At 36.6% G+C, this 24,411-nt stretch overlaps 1 protein-coding gene across 1 annotated transcript; it reads right to left on the minus strand.

Moving 5' to 3' along the window:
• Window positions 1–97: 97 nt before the first annotated feature.
• Window positions 98–24,411, minus strand: col28a2a (collagen, type XXVIII, alpha 2a). Its single transcript, XM_038301189.1, has 36 exons — window positions 24,253–24,411; window positions 23,934–24,077; window positions 21,571–22,145; window positions 21,134–21,154; window positions 20,988–21,047; window positions 17,555–17,608; window positions 15,772–15,816; window positions 15,656–15,682; window positions 13,459–13,503; window positions 13,320–13,364; window positions 13,169–13,222; window positions 12,312–12,380; window positions 12,136–12,204; window positions 11,963–12,031; window positions 10,669–10,737; window positions 8,833–8,901; window positions 8,648–8,716; window positions 7,645–7,713; window positions 7,494–7,565; window positions 7,327–7,395; window positions 7,179–7,250; window positions 6,914–6,982; window positions 6,718–6,786; window positions 6,530–6,598; window positions 6,375–6,443; window positions 6,223–6,291; window positions 5,193–5,261; window positions 5,000–5,068; window positions 4,834–4,914; window positions 4,677–4,712; window positions 4,560–4,596; window positions 2,048–2,605; window positions 1,678–1,961; window positions 1,354–1,597; window positions 831–1,022; window positions 98–748 (listed from the first exon to the last, which is right to left on the minus strand). The coding sequence occupies exons 2-36, from the start codon at window positions 24,067–24,069 to the stop codon at window positions 741–743; spliced, it is 3,681 nt and encodes a 1,226-aa protein (XP_038157117.1). The 5' UTR covers window positions 24,070–24,077; window positions 24,253–24,411; the 3' UTR covers window positions 98–740.

Here is a 24,411-nt window from a genome sequence, read left to right on the forward strand (position 1 = left end):
CAAAATTTGTTTTCTGTCTGACTGTCTGTCTGTCTGTCTGTCAACATACAGTAGTTAGATTACAAGGATAAATACCCAAAAACCAAAACACAAATAATTCACAGATGATGAGTTTATTCACAAATGCCATTTATAAAACATGTATTAAATCCTCTGTCATTTTTAAATTTATTAGTTTAAAACATCACAGATAATATCTGTTTATATTTAAAAAATGTTTTAAAAAGTCTGCTTTGATCTTCATTAACCAGAAGGTTGCAGATTATTGTACTCTAATATTAGCATTTGATTATTACAGCTGCCTACAATGACTACAAACAAGACACAATTGAATAAAGAACAAAACAGATATGTAGTAAACTATATATTACACTATGAAATAGCTCACTGTCTGCAATGCGATTATGCTAAATGCATAGTTGGAGACATGATTCAAGCTGCATTTTCTGTTGTTGTGTATTTACATTCATGACAACTAAATCCTACATTAAAAATTCAACCTGTTTTTTAAAGCAATATCAGTGCAAGTACCAAGGTAATAAAGTCAGTTTTTCAAACAGATAAGGGGATCCATTTTCAGCAAAACCAGCAACTTCTGAAAAAATATTTCATATTGAGCAACTCCTCTGTATCTGGGGACAGAAATGTTAGAAAAGTGCAAGAAGACTGCTGAACACAGGTGAGTAAACTACAAATGTTGAGACTCTTGAATAATCAAACCCACTTTCTGATTTGTCTTCTCATCCAGCTGAAACAGAAAAAAAATGTGTTTGAACTAGAAAGAAAAAATAAAATTCCTGTTTGGTTGTAGAACTACTGAAGAGACATACCTGTTCTTAAAAGAACACAAGCTGTCTTGCATTCATCTTCAGTTTCATAGCGGTTTTCATTCCCACCACAGCCTCCGTACCAGAACTGTGCGCAGGAGTTGGCCTGTTTGTCGTAATACCAGCGGATTACGTAGTTCCTGCAGGTTCCTTGGTCCAAAATGAGACTACAGCGTGGATCAGGAGCAGGAACCTCTGAGGAAGACATGGAGTTTTCAAAAGATTTGCCTGCCAATTTATCTTTAGGGTAAAGCTATTGTCTGGATGCAATGCTAGATGCAATGCTAGGCTGTCTGACCATCTTGGATTGAGAGTTTTATACTCGGCACAGTTGCTCCAGTACTGAGAGCAGAATGCACCAAAATTCAGATAAATAATTGGAACCCATAAGCCTCTTGCAGGTAGCAAAGATACTAAGAACTCCAACTCCAGACATTTATACATATTTAAGTAAGTTTATATGGATTCTATTTTTTATTTTTGCTTTCCGACGTATGAGATTTTTGAGTAGAAATGAAGAGCTCACCTTTAGGTAAGTCTTGACTCATTTCAGGCTGCGACTGGTTGGAGTATGAAGACGTTTGTTGTCTTGACCAAGATGATAAAATTCCTGGTAATTCGGATGTTGCTGATGAGGAAAGCCCTTGATCCCTAGAAGAAGAACTGTCTCTTACAGCTGATGTAGTTTCATTGATCGCTGGCGTGCTACTACCAGTCTGCACACCGGCCCTCAGTTCTAAATCTTCCCCATCCTCATCCTCTTCTACTACCTAGAAATCCAAATTATGACATGATTAAATATTAACAAAATGCTGTAAGTAAAACATACAAAGCTGTTTTCAAGTATTACCTGTAAAGGAAGGGGGTCGGAATTGATGGGCAGCGTGAATGCATCACCCCGGGCTCTTTTGTTGGTTTCTCTCTGGTTTTCATTTTCCCCTTCATGCTTTTTCCCATTTCCAGTGTTGTCAAAACCATTATTTTCAAAGCTATTGTATCCATTAACATACCTTCCATTGATCCTATTAAGACCAAGTCCGTTGATGCTGTTCCATTGTCCATTTGGGATGTGATTATAAATGAGGGCACCATTTTCATCTTCACAGAACTTGCTCACAAGTTTAGACTCCATTGCTGAAAAATGACATGAAGAAATATGTTAACTTCAATTCTTTGTTCCAATTCTCAGATTGGAAAAGTACTCTTATTTGACTCATCACCTGGAAGAGTATTGAAGTCATCAATAAGGTACATGTGCTCACTGTCTGGGTCAGAGGCTATGAGGTTAAGCTCTCGCAGGAACTCAGCCTGTGTGGGATCAGAGGAATTAACGATTCCTAGAGCATACATCTCTATGTTTGCTGCATGAGCCTCCCGCACTGCTATATCAAGCTTGACAGGTTCTCGGCTGTCTGTCTGACCGTCAGTGATGACAATGGCAACTTTTTGAACTCCAAACCGGGAGCTGAAGAAGGCCTCCTGAGTTGCCTTCCTTATAGCAGTACCTGTGTAGGTGCCTTCTCCCATGTATGTCATTTTCCGTATTGCTTCCTTTACGTCCTCCTTGGTCAAAAAACGTGCCAGGTTGAATTCTAAGTTAACATCCACACTGTAGAGAACCAGTCCGATCCTGGTGGCATTGCGTCCAACTGTGGTTCTGTCCACCAACCTGATGACAAAGTCTTTAATGATCTCAAAGTTCTCAGGACCGACACTCTCTGAGCTGTCGATGACAAACACAAGCTCCATTGGTCTTTCTTTGCACTTGATGCCACATCCTGAAAAGTAGGAAATGCAAATTATTTTAACTTGAATGCTCTTGCACTGAGTCTGCTCAAAGTAGTTTCTTGATAAAAAAAAAACAGAATGTTAAAGATAGGACAGTACAAATAATGAAAAAGATGCTCTAAGCAAAAAAGTTTTAAAGCCATAGTAAAGCGACTAACAATCTGGAGCTCCTGAACTGGCAGCAGCAAGAATTTTTCAGTTTATTCTGTCTTGTCTGTATTTTATCATTTGTTTGTGTCATCTGGATGATTTTACTTAATGTGTGTGATAATCTGCACGTCTCTTGTTGCTTGCGAGAGGAAACGCCTATTGAACGCGTGCAGAGACCGTGCACGAGCCTTTTTTCTGCGTGCATGCTCTGTTTAAAAGTTGCTTTTTTCATCATTCATACAAGCTTACTTTCCAAAAGAAGATTTGCAATTTTTCCACTATGTCAGACTCACCACCGGAAAGTGAAAATGGGGACGAGCATGTAGGACGGCCTTATGTAAACATATCACCAGAATGATTGACATTAAGCAGGACCACTTACTTTGATGATCTACTTGAAAAACAAACATCCTCCATTATATCTTTAAACAGGCGCGGACTGGTAATCTATGATACCAGGCATTGCCCGGTGGGCCGGTCCCGGCCCTCCTTAAATTATACCGGCCCCAACACTTACCGGTACTCTCCGGCCGAAGCTCCTACCTGTTACAGTAAATAACCTTGCAACAAACTAAATTATAATAAAACTAAAGTGCTTTCTTTAAACCAAACTATAATGTTTCTCTTATATTTGGCGAATTTATGTTCGAATATTTGTAAAAATATGTTGCGGTGCATGATGGGGTTTTGCATCTAAAAGCTAATCATTCTTGGCCGGTCTAGGTCGAAAAATGCCAGAAAATCGTTCCCAGTCCGAGCCTACCTTAAAATTATTCTAACATGAAAAGTTAAACAAAAGGATTAAAGATTCTCTGATTATATAAACACAACAACTTTGTTCCAATCATGTAAAGTAAGATAAATCTCTCCATTTCTGAATCAGGTCATTTTAATCTTTTTATTCTATTTGTCAAACAAAGACATGGTTTGCTGGTGAAGGTTCTCTTTACTATTAAGCCAGGCCAACAATCCCCTTAAACGACCGACTTTTCAGACACTTAGATGGGTATGGGGTATTGCAGTCTAACAAAAGAAGCCAAACAACCCTCATTCCAAATGGGTGGATGCCCGGATCTCTTCCAATTTGCATGTTTTCAAAAATAAAAACAAGGCTTTGTTGGGCTACTGTATAAAACCTCTCGAACTCAACGCTATTCCTGACATTTTGAATTGAAAAAGCTTCCTGGATGAGAAGCGAAACGTCTTCAAACTTGGAAACCAAGTCCAGTGAATTGATTTAAATTTTTTTGGAAAGACATGGTTTGTTTGCAGGAGGTCAAATCTTAAAGTCTTACAGTTCTTTTTTTGGACAGCACTTGTTTACTCATGTTTCAAATACAAACAGCACAATATGCTGTCAAACTGAGGTAGAAAGATTGGATAAAAAATTCACGAAAAAGTCCTAAAGTCTAAAGAAAGTTTATGAAAATCTTCAGAAAGCTTTCTAAACTGTAGATTATGAACAGTAAGAGGGTAAAGGCGAAATATAAATAGATAAGGAATAGTTTAATGTTTTTATCTTTTGGACATCTGTTTGCATCAGCTTCGAAAACAATGTTTATATCATACTGTGCTGACAGTCATAGAAAAGAAAGAACTTTTTTCTAAATATTCATACACTTAATAAATATTTACAACAGTATAATCTGTTCTTTGTGATTCTGTAAAAATAAAAACTGTTACAGGCCAGCTCATATATATATTTTGAAACCTTAGAAAAGAGAGGGTGTAATTTATTTTACAGTTACAGTTTTTACAGAACATGACAAAATGATATTTGGGTGGCTTTCTCACCGCATATTTCTTTGATCAGCCTAATTACGTCTTCTCTCTATAAATTCAAAGAAACTTCTATTAGTTGAGTACATATATTTTTTTTATAAAAGTATTTGCTTGTTGCATTTAACTTACTGTAAGTCCTGGTTCACCCTTGGCTCCTGATCTACCCTGTTATAAAAAAGGGTTAGGTTAAACAATCAGTGTTTTGGTTCAATAGGGTAAAAATACCCGTTTTATTTTTTATTATTTCTTCTTGGTCTTATTTATATTTATTTCTTGAAGATTTTACCATTTCTCCAGGAACCCCGGTATCACCCATGTCTCCTTTGGTGCCTTTCATGCCCCTTTCACCCTGTGAACCGCGGTCCCCCTGCCCCAAAGAAAACAACATTTTCCATTAAAAGGCAATATAAACCTGGTAGAGACTGTTTTAATGCTAAAATGAAAATGCTTACCTTAGGTCCAGGAAATCCCTCTCCTTGCGGCCCTCTAGGTCCAGTCATTCCTTGAGATCCTGGCTCGCCCTGAGATTAGATTTTATATTAGATTAATTTACATAAAGACACTCATGCTTGCAAACTCCTATTAAAAAAGTATTTATTACAACATCTGTTCATGTTATGTTGCATTAAGTTAAATCTGATTTACCTTTGGCCCTTGAATGCCTACTCCAGGAGGTCCAACTGGACCAGGCGGCCCTGGCCTTCCAGTATTGCCCTAATGTTAAGAAAAGGTCAAGTTTATGACTTAGTGTTATGAAAATCCCAACAAAGGTTAAAGATCTTATCTCTGTTCAGTCTCTGGTTAACTTCGAATTTTTTTTTAAGGAAAAACAACTTGAACAGCAAACATTTTATTCTTTGTCAAGCTCACTTAACCCTGTTAAATTACTTCCATTTCCATAGTTTAGATTTGAAAAAAAACTTTTCACCCAATGCACATTCAGGAAAATAGGTTATAGGATATAGATGCATCAGCACTGAACTACTGAGGTGTCAGTCTGTTCATCAAACAATGTTTTAGCCGTAAAGGGTCAAATAAAAATGCTTTTTTAAAGATATTTTTAAGTAAAAACATACAAATTGTCTCTTTAAAGCGACTCAAATATAATTTTGCTAAACAATGTTCTTTTGAAACAAACAGGTAAGTCACGATATTAACAGTCCAACCCAAAGTGTGACCATCTGATTAAAGGAAATCTGTAAATACAATCCAGAAACCACCAAAGCTCAACCAATAAATGGAAACTCCTGGAACACCAGCATCCCTGCTTATTATGAAGCAAGTCTTACATTCTCACCAACTTAGATGTAGCTGACTAATAAGGAAGGTCAAAAACTGAAACCCTCAAGTTTGATGGAGAGTTACAGTTGGCAAAGTAAGCCTGAAACCTTCTGGAAAACATTCGTCCACAATGACTAGGGGAGTGTTTGGAGGGTTCCAGATGAGCCTTTCAAAGCAAGCATATGGTCTACTCTGGTAATCAAATGTATTTTTTTCTTTATTATTTCTCAATTTACTAGGTATGGTTTCTGCAATAAATCTGCTTTAAAAAGCACTTCTTCTTGTCAACAAAAAATATATATGTTTTAACTGTATAAACTGATGTAGAGCCTTCAATATACCATCCACCCTTATTTATCATTAATTTTGATGTTTTTTATGATATTTTTCTTACTGGCGGGCCCAGTAAGCCCTCGCCTGGTGGTCCGGGTAAACCTGGCAGTCCTCTAAAGCCAATATCACCCTAAAACAGAGAGCATTATCATTAGGGGTAAGAAACAAACTAAGACAAGACGTTTCCCAATCGTAAAGCTCGTAAAGACAAACCTTTGGACCAGGAATTCCCACTCCCTCTTGCCCAGGCTCCCCTGGTAACCCTGGCATTCCTGGAGGACCCTGGGCAGAAAAACAGAAAGTGCTTCTCAGAGTTTTGTTTTAAGATGTGTAGGATGTACATGGTTTGATTTCTTGAATTACGATACCACAGGGCCAGGAAAGCCTTCACCCTTTGGACCAATTGGACCTGGTAAACCTGTAAGACCTCGGTCACCCTAAGTAAAAAAAAAAAACAAAAACGCAAAGAAATTACAAATGAAAATTGACAGTGCAGTTTTCTAGATAGATATGTTAAAAAATATTAATGTTTATAAGCTTATGTGATGACATTTACTTTTGGTCCAGGTAGACCAAGACCTGTTTCACCAATAGGACCAGGAGGACCAGCGGGACCAACTTCACCCTGAACATGATGAAGCAGAATTACTACACTAAAATCGTATTCCAGCATTTTATTCTTATTTCATCTTTGGCATGAAGTTTTATTTGACAGTTTAGCTGTTTGTTTCCAAGATCCATCCTTCTTTTACCTTTGGACCTGATATGGACCGTCCTGGCTGCCCTGACATGCCCTGCGGACCTGGAATTCCACGTTCACCCTGAAAGAAGACAATTGGCAGCAGACTTTTGATTTATTAATGTATGAGTAAAGAAACATCTGTAGTGCCAAGATGTAATTAAAGATGAGATTTTTGGCTCTGCTTGGCTAGTGTTGTATAAATCTTCACCAACAGTAAATCTGTGATACTCAGAGGTTTGTGAAATGACGCACAACAAAATTATATCTTCCCTTACCTTTGGCCCAGAAGGTCCTGGAATCCCAGGGGGACCATGCAGTCCGCGGATCCCTCTCAGACCCTGGTCACCCTAAGACCGAGAACACCAGACATGATCCGAGGGAAAAGTTTATGCTTCTGTTTATGAGTAAATCACTCAACCCTACCTTCTCTCCTTGAATTCCAATTCCTTGTGCTCCCTCAGGACCTCTGGAGCCAGGTAAGCCAGGCTCCCCCTTGAATAAGTAAACAATAAACTCACAATGCAATTTCATTCTAAATTAGCAAGCAACAAAGGTTATGGTCTACAACTGCACGACATATGGTAATTTACCTTCTGGCCTGGAGCGCCATCTTCTCCTGGAAGACCAGGCACACCGCTTAGTCCTGAAGCTCCAGGTTCTCCCTGAATTTCAGGCAGATACAGACCTAGCAGACCTGTCACGCTAATGAAAACAGTAGCCAGTAGAAAAGACTTCCCCTACCTTTGGGCCAGGTTCACCGATGCCCCTTTCTCCAGGAGCGCCATGTTCTCCTGGTAAGCCTTGGTCACCCTAAAAAACAAGCTCTATTTAATGCACTGTGTGGATTTTTAAAACAGGCCATGATTCTGGTTGTCCTTGTCCCTAACTCAACTCCTAATATCCATTCTTACTTTATTTACTATTGGCTGCAATGCCAATAAACTATTGGCCAAGAGCTGGCATGAATAAATGTTATAGTTGCTGTATTTGAGTAAATTGATTTGTTGCTTTAGTCAGACGAATAGATTCCAGTTCCTTCTCATTTATTCTTGAAGTTCTCCAGGTATTTCAATGATGTGGGTTTTTGAAATCTTTTAGGCCCTTCTATGATTTTGACCAGTTCTACAAGTCAGGTTGTGGTTGGTAAAGCAGAACACAGCGTTTCAAAAACTATCTGTTATAGTTCAATAGATGACAAGATAATTTCAAAACAACTGTTGGAATTAACAACTGATCTGTAACAGTTAATTCTGACAAAAGAGAGAAGAAAACCTAAGACATTTTTATGTAGGCAAATATGTTTTCATAGCAATGTACCCATTTCTGAACATAGGGATGTCCTGCAGAAGATGTTGTTGGCAAAAAACTTTTTTTTTTTTGTCACTCAACATGAGAATGCAAATCTGCAGTGTCAATAATTTTCTTATAACGATGTAGTCTGCTGTTTTCCTGCACTTGAAGCTAGATTAGGTTGCTTTAAAGTGAGTTTTCTGCATATACTGAAACTGACTGAGACAATACTTTGCTAAAGCATTTTTTTTTTTATCATGTTGTGTAGAAGGTAAATAAGGCAGCAACTATTCAGGCTAAATAATACAAGTACTGCTTACCTTACCTGTAAACATTATAAATTATGGCTGTTTTTACATTTTACAACAGCACAATGTGGAGTATCTTCAATATAAAATGAATTCCATTTTATTCAGTATTATTTTGTACAAAGCCAGTTACCCTTTGAACAAACCTTAGGTCCAGGTAATCCTTCTCCTGGGACTCCCCTGACTCCTGGTGGACCTCTTGGTCCCTCCACTCCCTGCACATACATATTGCTTTAAGGCCCCTTTAAAACATTAATTGTCATGATTTATTGTGTTTCTTTTGGGACTGAAGTATTTTTATCTACATTTAATCAAATTGCATTAAGATTACCTTTTCTCCCTGAATTCCCACCCCAGTTGGCCATGCTGGACCGGGAAGACCCAGTGGCCCTAATTCACCCTGGATATAAAATACAACAGTAAGTTCAATGCAATATTTATCAACAATACATGACTTACCTTTTATGCATTTCTGGCAAAAGGTGCATAAAGCATGGTTACATTTGCCTATCTAAAAACTGCATAACGTATAACTGTATAATCTTTTCAAAGTTTGTGGTTTAAGATTTTGATTTTGTTGACATGATTGCGAGAAGAATCCAACTCTGCAACAGTCTGTAGCTCTCTACTGGAACATGTGTTATGACATAAATAACATACTGATCACAATAACAAAAATAAACAACAAAATATGCAATAAATTGTTATGTAAATCCCTTTATTATCACACAATGGGAAAATTCACTTTCTGCATTTAACTTATCCGTCTCGGGGAGCAGTGGGCTGCCACTGTGCGGCGCCCAGGGAGCAGTGTGGGGTTAACGGTTTTTGCTCAGGAACCCAGAGTGGAGGCTGTGAGCATCGAACCAGTTACTTGCAACCTTCTCAGAGCACAAGCTCATTTCCCAGATTCAAATATTGATATTTATGTTATTTCGAAAAAAATAACATTTTAACCATTAACGGACAATGCTGTTATATCATGACAAGTATGGCAGAGATCAGTAGAATATAAAATCTACCAGCAAATGGAACAACAACATACTAAATAATATGTTAAGAAAAATGAAAAGGCTAAGTGTTGCTTAAATTGATATTAGTGTTTTAACTGCAACAATGAATTAGTTCCTTTATTTATATTAAATGTAATTTATTAACTGCATTTTGTTTTTTAGTAGATTTTTTTTATCCTAAACAATTTTATTTGTATATTATAAAAACAACCTGTTTATCCATCAAATAAGGAAATTATTAATAGTTGAAAATTATATGCATTATATCTGTTTCTTTGATTATTTACAGATGCATTTCCATCTCCCAAAATTAATTGTATGCCTTTTTTTTTGATGTCCAGATGCACATTTCAGCACAAGAATTTCCTTTTTACCTTTAATTTTGCCCCTTTTCATTGCTCAGTCTTACAATTGTGAACACATAGCATCCATTCTAATCTATTTTAAATGAAACAGTTCTAAACAACCAATCAAAACGTATCTTTCAGCAATCACAGCAAAAAAAAGTGCAAAAGTAAAGCTGGAGAATGAAAAAACAGATTTCAACACAGACCCGTCTCTGAAACCTCAGTGTCAGCAGCTGCCTGCATGTACATAAAACCTTGTGAACACAGCATTTAATATAACCAGTGTTTGCAATATTAATATATTTGTGATTTTAAATTACAAAGTGTATCAAGGTTTTTTTTCTTCAGCTTTATCTGTCTCATGTTCTGTCTAAAGTTGAGCTTCTTATGCCTAACAGTGCAGTCACCAGGCAGCAGATCTTTGAACACCTTCTATGACAGACAGTCTTGTTTTCTTTGGATATGAATTAGTGCCTTAAAATCCACAAGGGAATGCAAAGGTTGTCATCTGCAGAGCATTCTGGTTCAAACATTTTTTCAAGTATTTGTTGGTTAGGCAACAAATGTGCCTCACTTTAATCCTGCCAAGCGTGTCTGTGCATGTGAGTTACTGTAAACGTTGTTTATATTAATAATGAGCTTCAACTGGCTGTAATTTTCCCACAGCAACCAGATGTTTAAGGTGGTAAACAACCATTCAGCCTCACTTTTAAGTTATAGTAGAACATCCCATAGCTCGGGGGATCTTATGGGATTCCCCTTAATTTTTAGACTGTGTAGTCTCCGCTAATTGAACTTACAACCCACCTTGTCTCCTTTGATGCCTACACCCTGCTGTCCCCTTGGCCCCCTTGGTCCTGGGAGCCCCCGATCCCCCTGCAGAACAGATCAAAATTATTCCCATTGGAGTGAGAGAAGTAAAAAGAGCTAATTGTTTGCTGCTGCAATTGATAATATCAAGATCCTGGAATGGGAAAGTGTGATTTTGAATGTGCTTATTTTTGTGGCATTTGAGCACCTAAAAATTTTATGATTCCAGTCATTGATGCTCAACTAAAATATATAGGTAAGACCTATATAAGAGGAAAATAAGCAGAAAGTGGACCCTACATTGTTTTTTTGTTGTTGTTTTTTCTTTAATACAGGACCAGTTTGGGTGAATAGTGGGACCGGCATTGGTACTAGGTCTTTTGTGGATTTCCAATTTTCTTAATACCATTTTGAGAACTAGTTAACACCCCCAAGGGTGGTTCTTAGTCAATCCTGGTGGGTCTTATACAAGAAGTCATTGTTGGCCTTCATTGGCTACTGATCGAAAATAGACAATTAAACATGCAAATGGTGGGATATTTGACTTCATAGAATAATATTAACAACAACCACATACATACATGTATTTTACAGTCACTTAGCATTCAACCTACAACGATAACATTATAACATTCTTTCTACATAACACTCCCAATACTTTCCTGGAAATGCTTTCCCAGAACATACCAGGTACTTTACTTTATTAATTTACCTGTTGGAACCAGGATTCATTATAAAACAACATTTTTGAATCATTTTACAAAACTTACCAGGCAGGTTCCAGGACCTGGACCATTTACTATGGACATTACTAGATACATATAATTTATCAGGTAGAGCCTGGATGGTTTTGCAAAAGTTAAAAAGTCACTTATTGTTTTAAATAAACCTTTCCTATTTGTCTTTATAAAACCTTTATTTCCCACATAGCTTTCCATCTCCAGTTTTGTTTCTGGTTCATGAAAACAGTTTTTCTCCATGGTTGAAATGAGCTCACTAAAAATATGTTTTTTTAAACTGTTTCTTTAAAACACTGAAGCTCTTGGAGCCACTATACCATGCAAAAAAATCTATCTACCTATAGTCTGATCCTATTTTTTACTATTCAGTAGTTCTGCTTGGTAGGATCTATTTTTCTTTTGGTTTGTTTTTTCTTTTTCAGCTTAAGTTTGAATAGACAAATATTTTCTGTGCCTTTCACTACTTGTACCTTTTGTCATTCCCCTAAAAAATAAAATAAAAGACAACTATTTCTATTTGTTTTCTAACAATATATGGCACTTAAAATTACCTTTGGTCCAGGAAGTCCTTCTCCTTGGGGCCCTTTTTCCCCTGGAACACCTTGCTGCCCTTGAGGTCCCTGTAATTAGTCAAAGTAAGAGATCACCCAGACAGTACCAAGCTAATTCACAAGGTAAATCTAATACAGATTAGATTTAAAGTTTGTTTAGCTTCATATCTTACAGGTGGACCAGGTTCACCCACTCCATGAGGACCAGGAGGACCTGGGCGGCCCTGGAATCCCATATCGCCCTACGGTATAGTAAAAACGTATTATGTGAAGCTAAAAGATAAATAAATTATCACACATGCTTATAAAATTGCAAAATATATTTTCAAAAGTCTCTAGAATTGCTCACCTTTGGACCAGGGAGTCCGATACCAATTTCTCCCTGAATTCCTGGAGGGCCAGGTAGGCCACGTTCTCCCTGTAATACATTAAAAAATACATAAAAAACAACATAAAGGTATGTAGTTGCACATATTCAGTATAGTACTTCTAAATGAGTTTGCTCTTTTATTTCACAAATAGGTAATACAAAAATTTAGAGGCCAAATGCTGAAAAAGCAAATGTCTAATTACACATCAAATCTGGTTCAAACTGATTCAGCATTTTCTCTTTACTTGTTTTAACTGTTTTATAGGATTCTTTGACTGGTTCTACTACTGTACATTAAAGGTTCTACAATCTCAATAGCAAAAAACACTACCCTATGAACTTCTATATTGTTGACACATTTCAATAAACTGATAGTAGCAATTGCATAATTATTTATACAGAAAATAGTGGGTGAAGATCATCACCAATTACCTTTCTACTGTATGTGAAACACATACAAAATATTTTAACTCCTTTACTTTTGAGGCACATATCTACTATGACCTTAAACACAAGTGGAGAAATTCAATGTCATAAATTAAAACTCCTGTTAACCCTTGTTGATACAGCCCACAGTCAGGAGACAAACATTGCTGCAAGTGCTAATTACTATGTATTTAGTTGCAGGAAACAGGCTTCAAGAAATCCTGTATTCAGGAGAATGATTGTAGTCAGTCATAATAGTGACAGGGGGAACACACAAGTGTTTTGCTTTGGGGTTAATACCAAAGTGTTACAACTCTAGTCCCTTGTTCAGGCTTATCATAAAAGGAAATGTCAAATTTCTACCAGAAATGTGGGATAAGCTGAGTTAAATATGTCACAGAGGTGCTGACCTGGTTCCCCGGAGGCCCCTCTGGTCCAATATCTCCCTGTGGCCCTGGTAGCCCCTGGAGAAAAAAAAATGGTGCTTTAAAACTTCATGATGTGAACAAATGATGAAGAGTAAAGAAATTAAAACTTAGTAACACCTAAAGTACTACAGACCTGCAGACCTCTTGGTCCTCTGATTCCAACTGAACCTTCTGGACCCTAAAGCAAACCAATCAGAAACTGCATTTAAAATAAAGTCTGATATAGAGACAAAAAAATGCCAAAGTATACTATTTAGCATGTCTCAACGTACCCTGTCTCCTTTGATTCCCGGAGTGCCGCACTCACCCCTCTCACCCTGCGTCGAAATTACAGATTTTACACATATGTACAAAAATTATCGGCACCCTTGTTTAATAAAAGAAAAAAATAGTTTTAAACCGAGAAAATTAATGAATAGAATTTCTATGAATAGTAATGAAAGTCAGACATTGCTTTTCATGCTTCAGCAAAATAATTCACAAAAAAGGCCTGGACAAGAATTATGGTATCCCTAGAAATAACTGAAAATAATGTGACCAAAGGGACATGTTAAATCAAGAAACACATTTTCAGCACATGTTTCTACAGTCTCGTAATCAGTCACTGGGCCTATTTCAAGGACTAGAGGTAGATACTGTGCTGTTTTGTGACGCTGTGTGTACCACAGTCAACATGAACCTTAGGAGGCGAAAGAAGGAGTTTTATCAGCAAGCTTGATGTTTCTGTGACTACAGTGTCACATTCTATTCAGAAATTTAAGATCCATGGGGCTGTAACCAATCTCCCTAGATGTGGAAAGCTAGAGTAAAACTGATGACAAATCAAAGAGACGGATTATATAATTGATAACAACAGAGCCCAGAAAAACTTCTAAAGTGATTAAAGGTAAACCTCATGCTCAAGGTACATCAGTGTAAGTTTTAAACAGTTTATCTGTCATTGTTTGAGCTAAAGTTGACTAAATGGGAGGTGACCAAGGAAGACACCATTGTTAAAAACAAATGATAAAAAAGCCTGAGTGAAATTTACCAAACTACATAATGCCTATGTTAGAATGTCCTATGGACAGTTGAGACAATGCTTGAACTTTTTGCTAAGGCACATCGGCTCATTGTTTACATCTGAAAACATAAAGCATATCAAGAAAAGAACATCCTCCCCACTATGTAACATATGCTCTGGGGCTGGTTGCGTCTTCTGGCACAGGGTTTATCTGCGGGCAGAGATGGCAAAAGTACTCACTTTCCGTACTTGAGTAAAAGTACAGATACTTGTGTTAAAAAATACTCTGGTAAAAGTGGAAGTACTGATTAAACTTCTTTACTAAAGTAAAAGTAACAAAGTACAGGCTTGTAAATTTACTTAAAGTATAAAAGTAAAAGTAGAAACCACTTTTTTCATGCCGTTGCCTACATTTTAAATGGATGTCTGCCAATAGGACTAGATCTCCGTTGTGTTCATTTTCAATCATCTCGTCGTCCATACTACTATGCTAACGCCACCGCCACCAAGCTGCAATGATTTGCCGCGAATGAATACCGCCGAATCTGTCGATTCATCTTGTAGTGGTGTGTCAAATGCAATGTAGATTCCCATCCAATTAGATTGAATTTGGTATTGATGATGTGAAAAATAATAACGGTAACTCCATTGAAATGATTCAAAACTAAAGTAACAAGCCAAGTTTTTAAAATGTAAGGAGTAGAAAGTACAGATATTTGTGTAAAAATGTAAGGAGTAGAAGTAAAAAGTCGCCATAAAAATAAGTAGTAAAGTAAAGTAAAAATATCAGAAAAATCTACTTGAGTACAGTAACGAAGTATTTGTACTTCGTTACTTCCCATCTCTGTCTGCGGGGTACAAGAAAATATCAAGACTGTGAAGGGAGTATACGGTGAAACTTCACAGTGTCAAAAAGCTTGGTCTCAGTCGCAAGACATGGATCTTATGACAAGATAATGGCCCAAAAACACACAGCTAAAGACACCCAAGAATGACTAAGAGGAAAGCTTTAACTCTTGCTAAGTGGCCTTCTATGAGACCTGACCTAAATCCTATCGAGTGTCTTTGGAAGGGGGTGAAACATGCCTTCTGGAAAAGGCACCCTTCAAACCTGAGACAACTGGAGCAGTTTGCTCATGAGGTGTCGACCATAACAACGTCTGAGAGGAGCAGAAGTCTCAACCATAGTTACAGGAATCTGATTGCAATGATTGTCTCAAAAGGTTCTGCAACAAAATATAAGTTAGGGGTAGCACCATTTTTGTCCAGGCATGTTTCATTAGTTTGGGTTTTTGAAAAGCATTGTCTGACTTTCAACTGGTCATTTTCATGTCTTATTTATTATTACTTTTGTTAGACGCAAGTTATTTCTTCTTTTCTTTCAAGAAAGAGACATACCAACAATTTTGCCGATTTGTGAAGATGTATAGAAAACAAAATGTAAAACCTTTTGCTGATCTGAATACCTTATCTCCTTTGTAACCAGGCTTCCCCTGCAGATATTAATGATGATAAGAAATAATTAACAGAATGATGGGTATCAGCAAAATAATCCGTTTTGGTCATGATTTAGATGACTTACCTCAGCTCCCTCTCGCCCAGGTATTCCACTTAATCCTGCTTCCCCCTGGTTTTAAAGAGATATGATATTTGCTAATCATTCACTATTAAAATCATTGGAGTTGGAAAGTGTGCATTATCTAAATACAGAGTTTGAAATATTTTATTTTTTTTCTTTTCTCCCAAAGCTAGGATAAATCAAGTGTTTCTATCTTTATGTATTTCATAATTCAACTAAATATACTTCAGGGTGGTCTAATGGAGAACATGTGGCAGACAGGGGATAAAGGACAAATAAATACAAAAAATATGCTCATGAAAATATAAACTAATAAATAAATAAATTAACATGTTAGCTATATTGATAAAAAAAAATCTACTTATGATTTTAGAATTTATTTGTATTTATTTGGCTATGCATCATTTGTGATTTTCAACTTTTTATTCCACAGTTCATTTCCTTTTGTTGAAATGTACATAACAAAGATTATGAGTTGAACTAGAAAAAAATGGAAACAGAACTAAAGATCTATGTCAAAATGTGGTAAAAGTCACTTAACTTTAACTTGTATTTCAAATAACTTAATTCTGCATTTGTTATAATGAGAAACAGAGGCCAACTTCAAGTGTTGCAATGTCCAAATTCCTCAGAAGTCAGTGAGATTGGACATGAGAAATATTCTCAGCCATGTAAATATCAGTCCCAAAAAAGAAAAAGAATAAGCCTCCTACGTAATGTAATGTATTATTGCAAACAGATCTATTGTATTAGTATATTTGCATGTTTTCAGTGATGCTCTTAAGGAATCTAAGATTCATGAAACAACTTTTCAAACACTTTTCTGAGCTCTTGTAAAATACTCCATATCTCTGAGGATAATCTACAAAATAATCCTATTTTATTGAAGGGACAGTTTTGAAAGTCAAGTTCTGTTTAAGGCTGAGTCACTGACACCCACTACCTTACCTGGCCAGACAGACTGATTACGCTGTGTATATCTCCTAAACAGGTTGTCAGTCTGGGAAGATTAAGACTCTTCAATATAAAACGGACCCGACCAATCACAGCCCAGGAAGCAGGAGTTTATTCTTGCACAACAATTACCCAATATGCAACTTTGCTTCTTTTTTACCATAGCAGTCAATATTGCACTGGCAATGTATTAGAGATGGGCCTTATTCTGTTTTTAAAGAGCTGAATATATCTTTACAATTTTAAGAACAGGTTGCCTTTTTTAACTGAAAAATATGCTTTTGCTTCATATCGGTAGTTATCAGATTGGTTCCAACATGTTTCCGATGACTATTGGTCCTGTCCTGGCAAACTTTGAATTTGGGCCCTACGCACTCCTTTCCACAATGATAAACTCTGTATATATAGTCTGGTTGGCCAGCTACTGTCTTTTCCAAATTTCCTCCCCCATTAGACGTTAGAAATTTAAAAAAAGAAAATCTGTCAGCGACTGATATAAAGAAGGGTATATGTTTTTTTGCTGCACACATGAAAAATTGCTAGGAGTGTAAAGCAAGTTGATGTATCAAGAGTGAGAAGCTCTACTGGTAAGATTTTTTCATTTACAATCCATCCATCCAGGAATACTAAATCCACACTCTCTTTAACTGACAAGTAAAACAAATATTTGACAGGTATCATACTTTGCAATTTCCTGACATGTTCCATATTTTAGGTATATAATCAACAATCAGGTGATGTTAGAATTAACCCTTTGACAGATTCCACATGAGCTAATTTTCACTGCTTGTTGGGGAATTTCCCAGCTCATATGTCTATCAAAGAAACCCACCTTTTGCCCTTTCTGCCCTGGAGCTCCGTCATCACCGGGGCGACCTTTCTTACCCTGAGGAGAGGAACAAAAATCGGGGTCAGAATTCGGGGATTTTCTGTGTTTGACATTTTGTTCCCTTGTTGATAAGAGCTCAAATGACTTTAACAGTTGACTCCTTGACCTCCAACACCCATAAATATAAGCTTGTCATGAGCAAGATTTACAAAGTAGAAGTTAATGTTACTCTAGACAGGTAGAGTTGCAGCTCAAATCAGCCTGACATCTGACAGGCCTCTGGGACAGTTACAAAGAGACAAGAGGCATCTCATTCAGTCACGATTTCTGATCTGAGCTGCACCTGGCCTACGTACACATCTGTTGCTATCAACCAGATGTCAAAACCTGGTAGCAATTAAGCTAACGAGAGCAATTATGTGCGCCCCTATTGTCTGGGTGTAAGAATTTAAAGAATTTCTCTGAGGTAAGCACACCTGGACACTTAGCATGGATAGTCAACCTCAGAGCTTGGCCATAACTGAGTTGTTGCAATCTTAAGAGGGGGCACCCTTAGCCAAAAGTAGTTTATTCAAGTATACTAAAAGTGCACTCATTTCATACTTAAAATCAGGCAGTGCACTTAGAGTTTACTTATTCTAAACTATATTTATATACTTAACAATAGTATAGTCAAGTGTACTTGACTATACTATTGTTTACTTTATTGTTTACTAAAGTATACTTTAAGTATACTTTGTTAAACTTAAAAATGTCCCAATTTAGTTCGAAGACACTAAAAGTACATTGTTCGGTATACTTTTTAAACTTATACGTAAGTATTCTTAATAGAATTTTCTTCAAGTATACTACTTTTTGCTAAGGGCAGGGCTGAATTTGAGTTTAATTAAAAGTGAAAATATGCAGTCCCTGTATTTAAAGCAGTATTTAAACCCTCTTTTCTGTGTCCCTCTTTAATGTGTCTCCTGTGGATAAAGATGTTAAAACACTCCTGCATAAGGATGTGCAACTAGCATAAAAAGTAATTACAGAATCATGAAAAAAACAAAGGTCCATCCTCAGATTTCATATTGAGTTAGCAAAACCTTTCAAGTTTAATTCGTAATTGATAATAAGCTTAACAGGAAAAGTGTTATGAAATGCCCTTGCAGAATTTTAAGCCATCTTTAATTTTCTTACTCCAGAATTTTCATTTAGAAATGACTTTGACTTTTAAAACAACATAGTTATTAATTAAATATAATTTTTAAACATTGCAATTTCTTGTGAGATTATATTTTGTTCCAATACGACCTGAACCTTGTTGGCATGTTATGTGTTAGATTAGCACAGATGTTCACAGTTCAGGTCTGGTATTCTGCTGGCAGGAGAGCAACTAGTTGTGCAATTTAGAGACCTGGACTTTTATGGAGGAATGGCAAGTAAAGGGTCATCGTTAAAAGAAAGCTGCAATAAAACTTGTTTGCATTTTGCTACAAGGTGGCACAAGGTTCAAGACCGGCCTGATAAATTTAAAACTGTGAAACATGGTGTTGGCAGCACCATGCAATGGGGATGCTCTTCCTCTGTAAAAACAGGCAAACTAGTTTGGATTGATGGTAGAAAAGATGGAACAATATACAGAAGTATACTGGAATATGTTTTGCTGTAAAAATTAAGTATAAAGCGCTATCCAGCTCAAAGAAAAAAAATCAATCAAATGTTAGAAATATAGTTTTCAAAAAGTAGGACCTCTGCCTTAAATAAGACAGACTCATCCTGGTGTTTTAAAACTGGGCTATTTTCATTAGTATGAAAACTGAGCACATAAAGACTCTGAAGTTCAACCTTTATCTTCGTTTGTTGTAAAGATTTGTGACGTTTCCCTTAAAAGATAAGAGTGGAAAAACAGTAGGGATAGTTTAGGATTGTACAGAACGTGACACATTGGCTGTCTTCCTCACTTTAGCTGCAATTGATAGCGGCTAATACTCACGTGTATTTTAACAACTTTTAGTTTAGTCTTCCCTCACACGTCTCAAGTTGGTGCAAAAAACAGCTGCACGCCTTTTAATTGGAGGACGTAAGAGGGAGCACATAACTCCCATTCTGGACGCTCTCCTTGGCTGCATTTTCATTTTAGGGTTCATTTTAAGATTATTTTCTTGGAGGTATCGAGATCCAAACTGAAGCTTAGAGGAGACAGATCTTTTTCAGTTTCACTATCTATTTTTAAAACTTGGCTTAAGACCTATTTTTATTCTTTGGCTTTTAACACAGCATGCGACTCTCTGTTTTTGCGATTTAGTTTTGTTTTATTCTTTTTTATTTGGTTTTATTGTTTTTTATTAATTCATTTTATTATATATTTTTAATCCTTAACATTTCTATGTTGTTTTTATACAATTTTAACTTTACCTGATATGTACAGCCCTATGTGGCAGCTCTGGTTGTTTTAAAGGGCTTTATTGTATATTTATTATAACCTTAAGACTATACCAGCAGACTATGCCGGCTGAGATGTGAAGCTATTGCAAGATTTTGTAATTTATTCAACAGAATCAGAATTATTAACTATAAGGAACAATAATGCAGTAGTACCTTAAAGGTGGCAGCAGAAATCAATTGGTGAAAATTTTAACAGCATTTTAGGATCTGCATACTTTTAAACAGCTAAAGCTGAAACATATATAAATGATGGGAGCTTCACAGATAACTTATACTAATCAAAAACATTGTTTTTGCAAGTAAGGAGACAAGCAAAGAAACAAACAGAAAGAATGCCTGCAAAAGCCACAATACAAATGCTCTGAGCTACGAAATCATTATTGTTTTAGATTGCTATATCTATAGGTATAAAAAAAAACATATCATTGAAGACAGTGAACTAGTTTATATAGCTCTAACTTTAGCAGACTTAGCAGAACATCTTTTTTAAAGGATGAACTTTTGCAACTCTGCAAATTGCCCATCCCCCAATTATGAATTAACTCATGCTATTTTTTCCCCTCCATTTTTTGTCTATCATAATTAAATAACGCTGTATCCAATCTTATAGGGACACAGTCAAAGTCCAAAGTCTAGACATTAATCTGACAGTCTATGACAAGATTTAAAGATGGATGTATAATTTAATCAGAGTTTGGGCCATTTTGCAGACATAAATAGACAGACCTGGTAAAGACATTTGCAGTTGCAGAAAACTTTGCAATATCAATAAAATACACAAAGGTTTAAGACTGGAAGTTAAAGACATGGAGGCAAAGGTACATTTGGTTAGGCACTGTATCAATTTAGTTTTGCAAGTTCCTTTTTTAGCTATTTTGAACAGCAAAAGAAAATGTGCAATGCTGACTTTTCAGGAACATAAGGGTCATTTTCAATGTTTCCCTAAAAATGTAATTTGGATGAACAACACTAAGAAGACACAAAGGAACATCAAATGGTGAATGCTTACTGCAGGCCCGCTGGGTCCCCTTTCTCCTTTCTCACAGGCGCATCTCTGAGGCAAAGGACACTTGAAAAATTGATAAATATTTATTAGACTTAAATAAACTGTAAAAAATGTCAATAACCTTTATTAATCATACGAACTGTACTTACTCCTTCATCAGCTATAGCAGTCTGAAAAGAGAGGGAAAAAGTCAAGTTAGTTGCCTTCCATAAAGGTAGTTTTTGTTTATTGCATCTATGTATAGGGTTTGTTCACAAAAGAAGAGTTTGTTTTTTGTCAGAGATAAAGCTTTAAAATAGCAGGTACATGTTTATACAAGCCATGTATTCATAAAGGAAAAAACCTGTATGTGTGATGTTTGGTCAGATAAGTCAAATTTATTACATGTAGCTGTGGATCTCTGCGTAAATCCTGGCATAGATATCCTGGTATGGCTGCAGAATTCCTTCATTTGTTTCTTTAAGCATTGTCAAATACCTTAACATGCCCGTCCATGTGTTCATTCTGGAGAGATGCTTGTTTAAACTTAAAACATCCATTTTGCTTTGTGTGTTTTGTCAGTTGAAAGACAACGGGTCATACTTACTAACTCAGTGAAGATTTTTTCTACTAGGTCTTCATCCTGCAGATTGTGGAGGAAGCGGGAGGCTGGAGAGCTGGCCAGCAGGCGGAGTTTGGCCATGTTGCCTGGTTCGTTGGCTGTCCGGGTGATGCCCAGAGCGAAGAACTTTATGCCTTGGTTCTTGGCGTCAGCGACAGTGGAGAAAATGTCTGGGTTTCTTGGATGGGAAACACCATCTGTGAACAACACCACTACTTTGATACTGCCTGGTCTGGATTCCTCCTGGTAGATCTGGGTGATGTTGGTGATTGCGTAGGTTGTGTAGGTGCCATGTCCAATGTAGACTATGGGGGTGATCCGGTTCTTAAAGTTTTCTGATCCCCTCCAGTCTCTGAGGGTTTGCTCCTTGATAACATGACTGCTGTACTGGAGCAAGGCCACCCTGGAACTCAGGCTGCGGCCGGTTGGCAGCCGTGCACCTTGGAGTCTGTCCACCATGTCCATAGCAAAACGCTTTTCCTGCTCATGGTTGTCTTTTGCGCTCTCAGAACTGTCCAACAGGAAGGAGAGCTCCAGGCCGCAGTCTTCATCCAGGATGGCTGGAGAATGAACACCCAGAAATGTTAGAATCCTTGAAGTTTCTGCAACTTCACAGTAATCACAAAGTTCTAAGGTTAATATAGTTAAAGGATTATACAGAGAAGTAGATACTACAGTGTTGCAGAACATTTATTATGGGAATACTATAAAGTGACTAAACTACAGTATTAGATCACTTTAACAGAATAAACCAGTCTGTCTGAATGGCTTTGAAAATCCGTCACCAAAATAATTTCTTGCCGTTCTTATTAGACTATATCTATAAACATCAAAAACAGCATTTTACAGAATTAAAAATTATTTATGATCAATTCTTTAAAAAACCCAAAAAAACTAATGTAATGATTAAAAGATCACTTGGTTTTGTTAATTAACAGGGGTGAGGTTTACATTTTATTAATTACACTAGAATCTAATCTCTGTTGATGTAATTGACTTAAGTGAACACAGACAAGCAAATGTATAATACTAATATGTATCTTTAACTCAACAGAACTTCATAGAAAAAGGTAACTAAAGTCAGAAAAGATCTCACATTTATTATGAGTTTATTATTCTCGTAGAAATCTCAGACAAGTGGTTTCAGTGGTAGTTTTGCAACTCAATTTAATCTTGGAGGATTAAAATAAAGAAGATATTAATTAAAATTCTTAGAACCAGCTTTTCAAAACCTGAACCATCAGTGAATAAATATTTTAGTGCCTTCATGTGACCCAGAATTTGATCAAAGGGGATTTTTACACTAACTATTAGCTTGGTGTATGGGCTTTTCTTTGCATGGAAGGATGTGATGATCAGCAGGCTGTTTGTTCCTAGCATAGAACGCTTCAGATTTCCTAACATCGTGTTCAGAACTTAGTTGTATGCAAAGGAAACGACAAAGTAAATGCCCAAAGACAATCACTGAGTGAGACTAAGCAATCCCAAACTCATGTCCACTAAGGAGAGTTGGAGAATCAATTCACTATTAAATGGCTTCATCAAAAACAAAAACAAACAAATAAATGATCCAAATAAAAACATAAAATCTAACTGAAAAAATTAAGGTCCTTTAAGGTGCTTTAAGGAGAGGAGTCATCATAAAGGGCTGATTAATCAGTGGTTCACCACATTAAAGATTTAACACATTAACCAGTTTTTAATAAATTAACTAATATACTAAATGGCACACAAAAACTAACATAAAACAAGATCTTTTCTTTAAGAGAAACTTTGAGAGATTATGTAGCCTTTTTTTACATATTAGGTCAGAAATACATTATAGTTTGGAAACTCTAGTATGCTGGCTGCAAACATAAGGCTTTATTGGTAAGAACTTAAAGCCTAGATGGGACATTGGAAGATTAATTTAAATAAATCATTTCAAATCTGACACATATTCTAAATCAAGTCACAAATCGATAACATCATACTTGCACTACTTGGTGAAACTTCAAAATACCTTTTCAAATGTTATTTTTACTGCATTTTGCACCATATCTATTTATTGATTTATTTTAGCACTGCTCTGAACCTTCATGTCTCTCCTACACTGTGTACACTTAATCACTGCTGCACTTTATGAATGGAAATGTTCTTTTTTACTGCTAAGCTGCTGCTCGGTCACTGTCGGAAAGCTGTATAAACGAAATTTTGTTTTGTATACACTCTGGTTATACATAATAATGAAAAAAAAGTTTGTCTAAGTCTTGGTCAGAAACCCAAATAGAAACCTAAGATAAATAGTACTGCTGTTGTACTGCAGCAGTTGTCAGAAGCACTTTTTAAATTTCCAGTAGCTTTCTCACCTTGTCCATCATGAATACCTGCAGCTACCGGCCTGGCTCTGGATTTCTTGTAAGTTCTCCTTTCCTCAATAGAGTCTTGAGCCGAAATGCTGGACAGCAAGGAAAACAGCAACACTGACGTAAAACGGGGCAGCATCCTGACCCCTGAGGAAAAACAGATGTCAGAAATTATCATAAATAAATGAACCTGAGAAGACCAGACATACATTTTAACATCAAACTGTAGTGGTAAGAAGGGGAAAATGAACCCTTAAAAAACATGGAAATATTCTCAGTTTTTTAAAAGATGTTCAGTTTTCCAGTGTTTTCTGTTTCCTACCTTCAAATTAGGTCAAAATGCAAGCTTGAGAGATGCAGCAGAGAGGCAGCATGGATTGCAGGCTGACTACGCCCTGTAACAGTAGCTCTTGCGTTAGAGAACCAAAGACTCAGAGATGCTCCCTCCTCCTTTATAAGAAGCAAATCTTGTAGAGTCGTG

This window comes from Cyprinodon tularosa, unplaced genomic scaffold, assembly GCF_016077235.1.
Source record: "Cyprinodon tularosa strain WSP-4 unplaced genomic scaffold, ASM1607723v1 ctg463, whole genome shotgun sequence".
Lineage (NCBI taxonomy): Eukaryota > Metazoa > Chordata > Actinopteri > Cyprinodontiformes > Cyprinodontidae > Cyprinodon > Cyprinodon tularosa.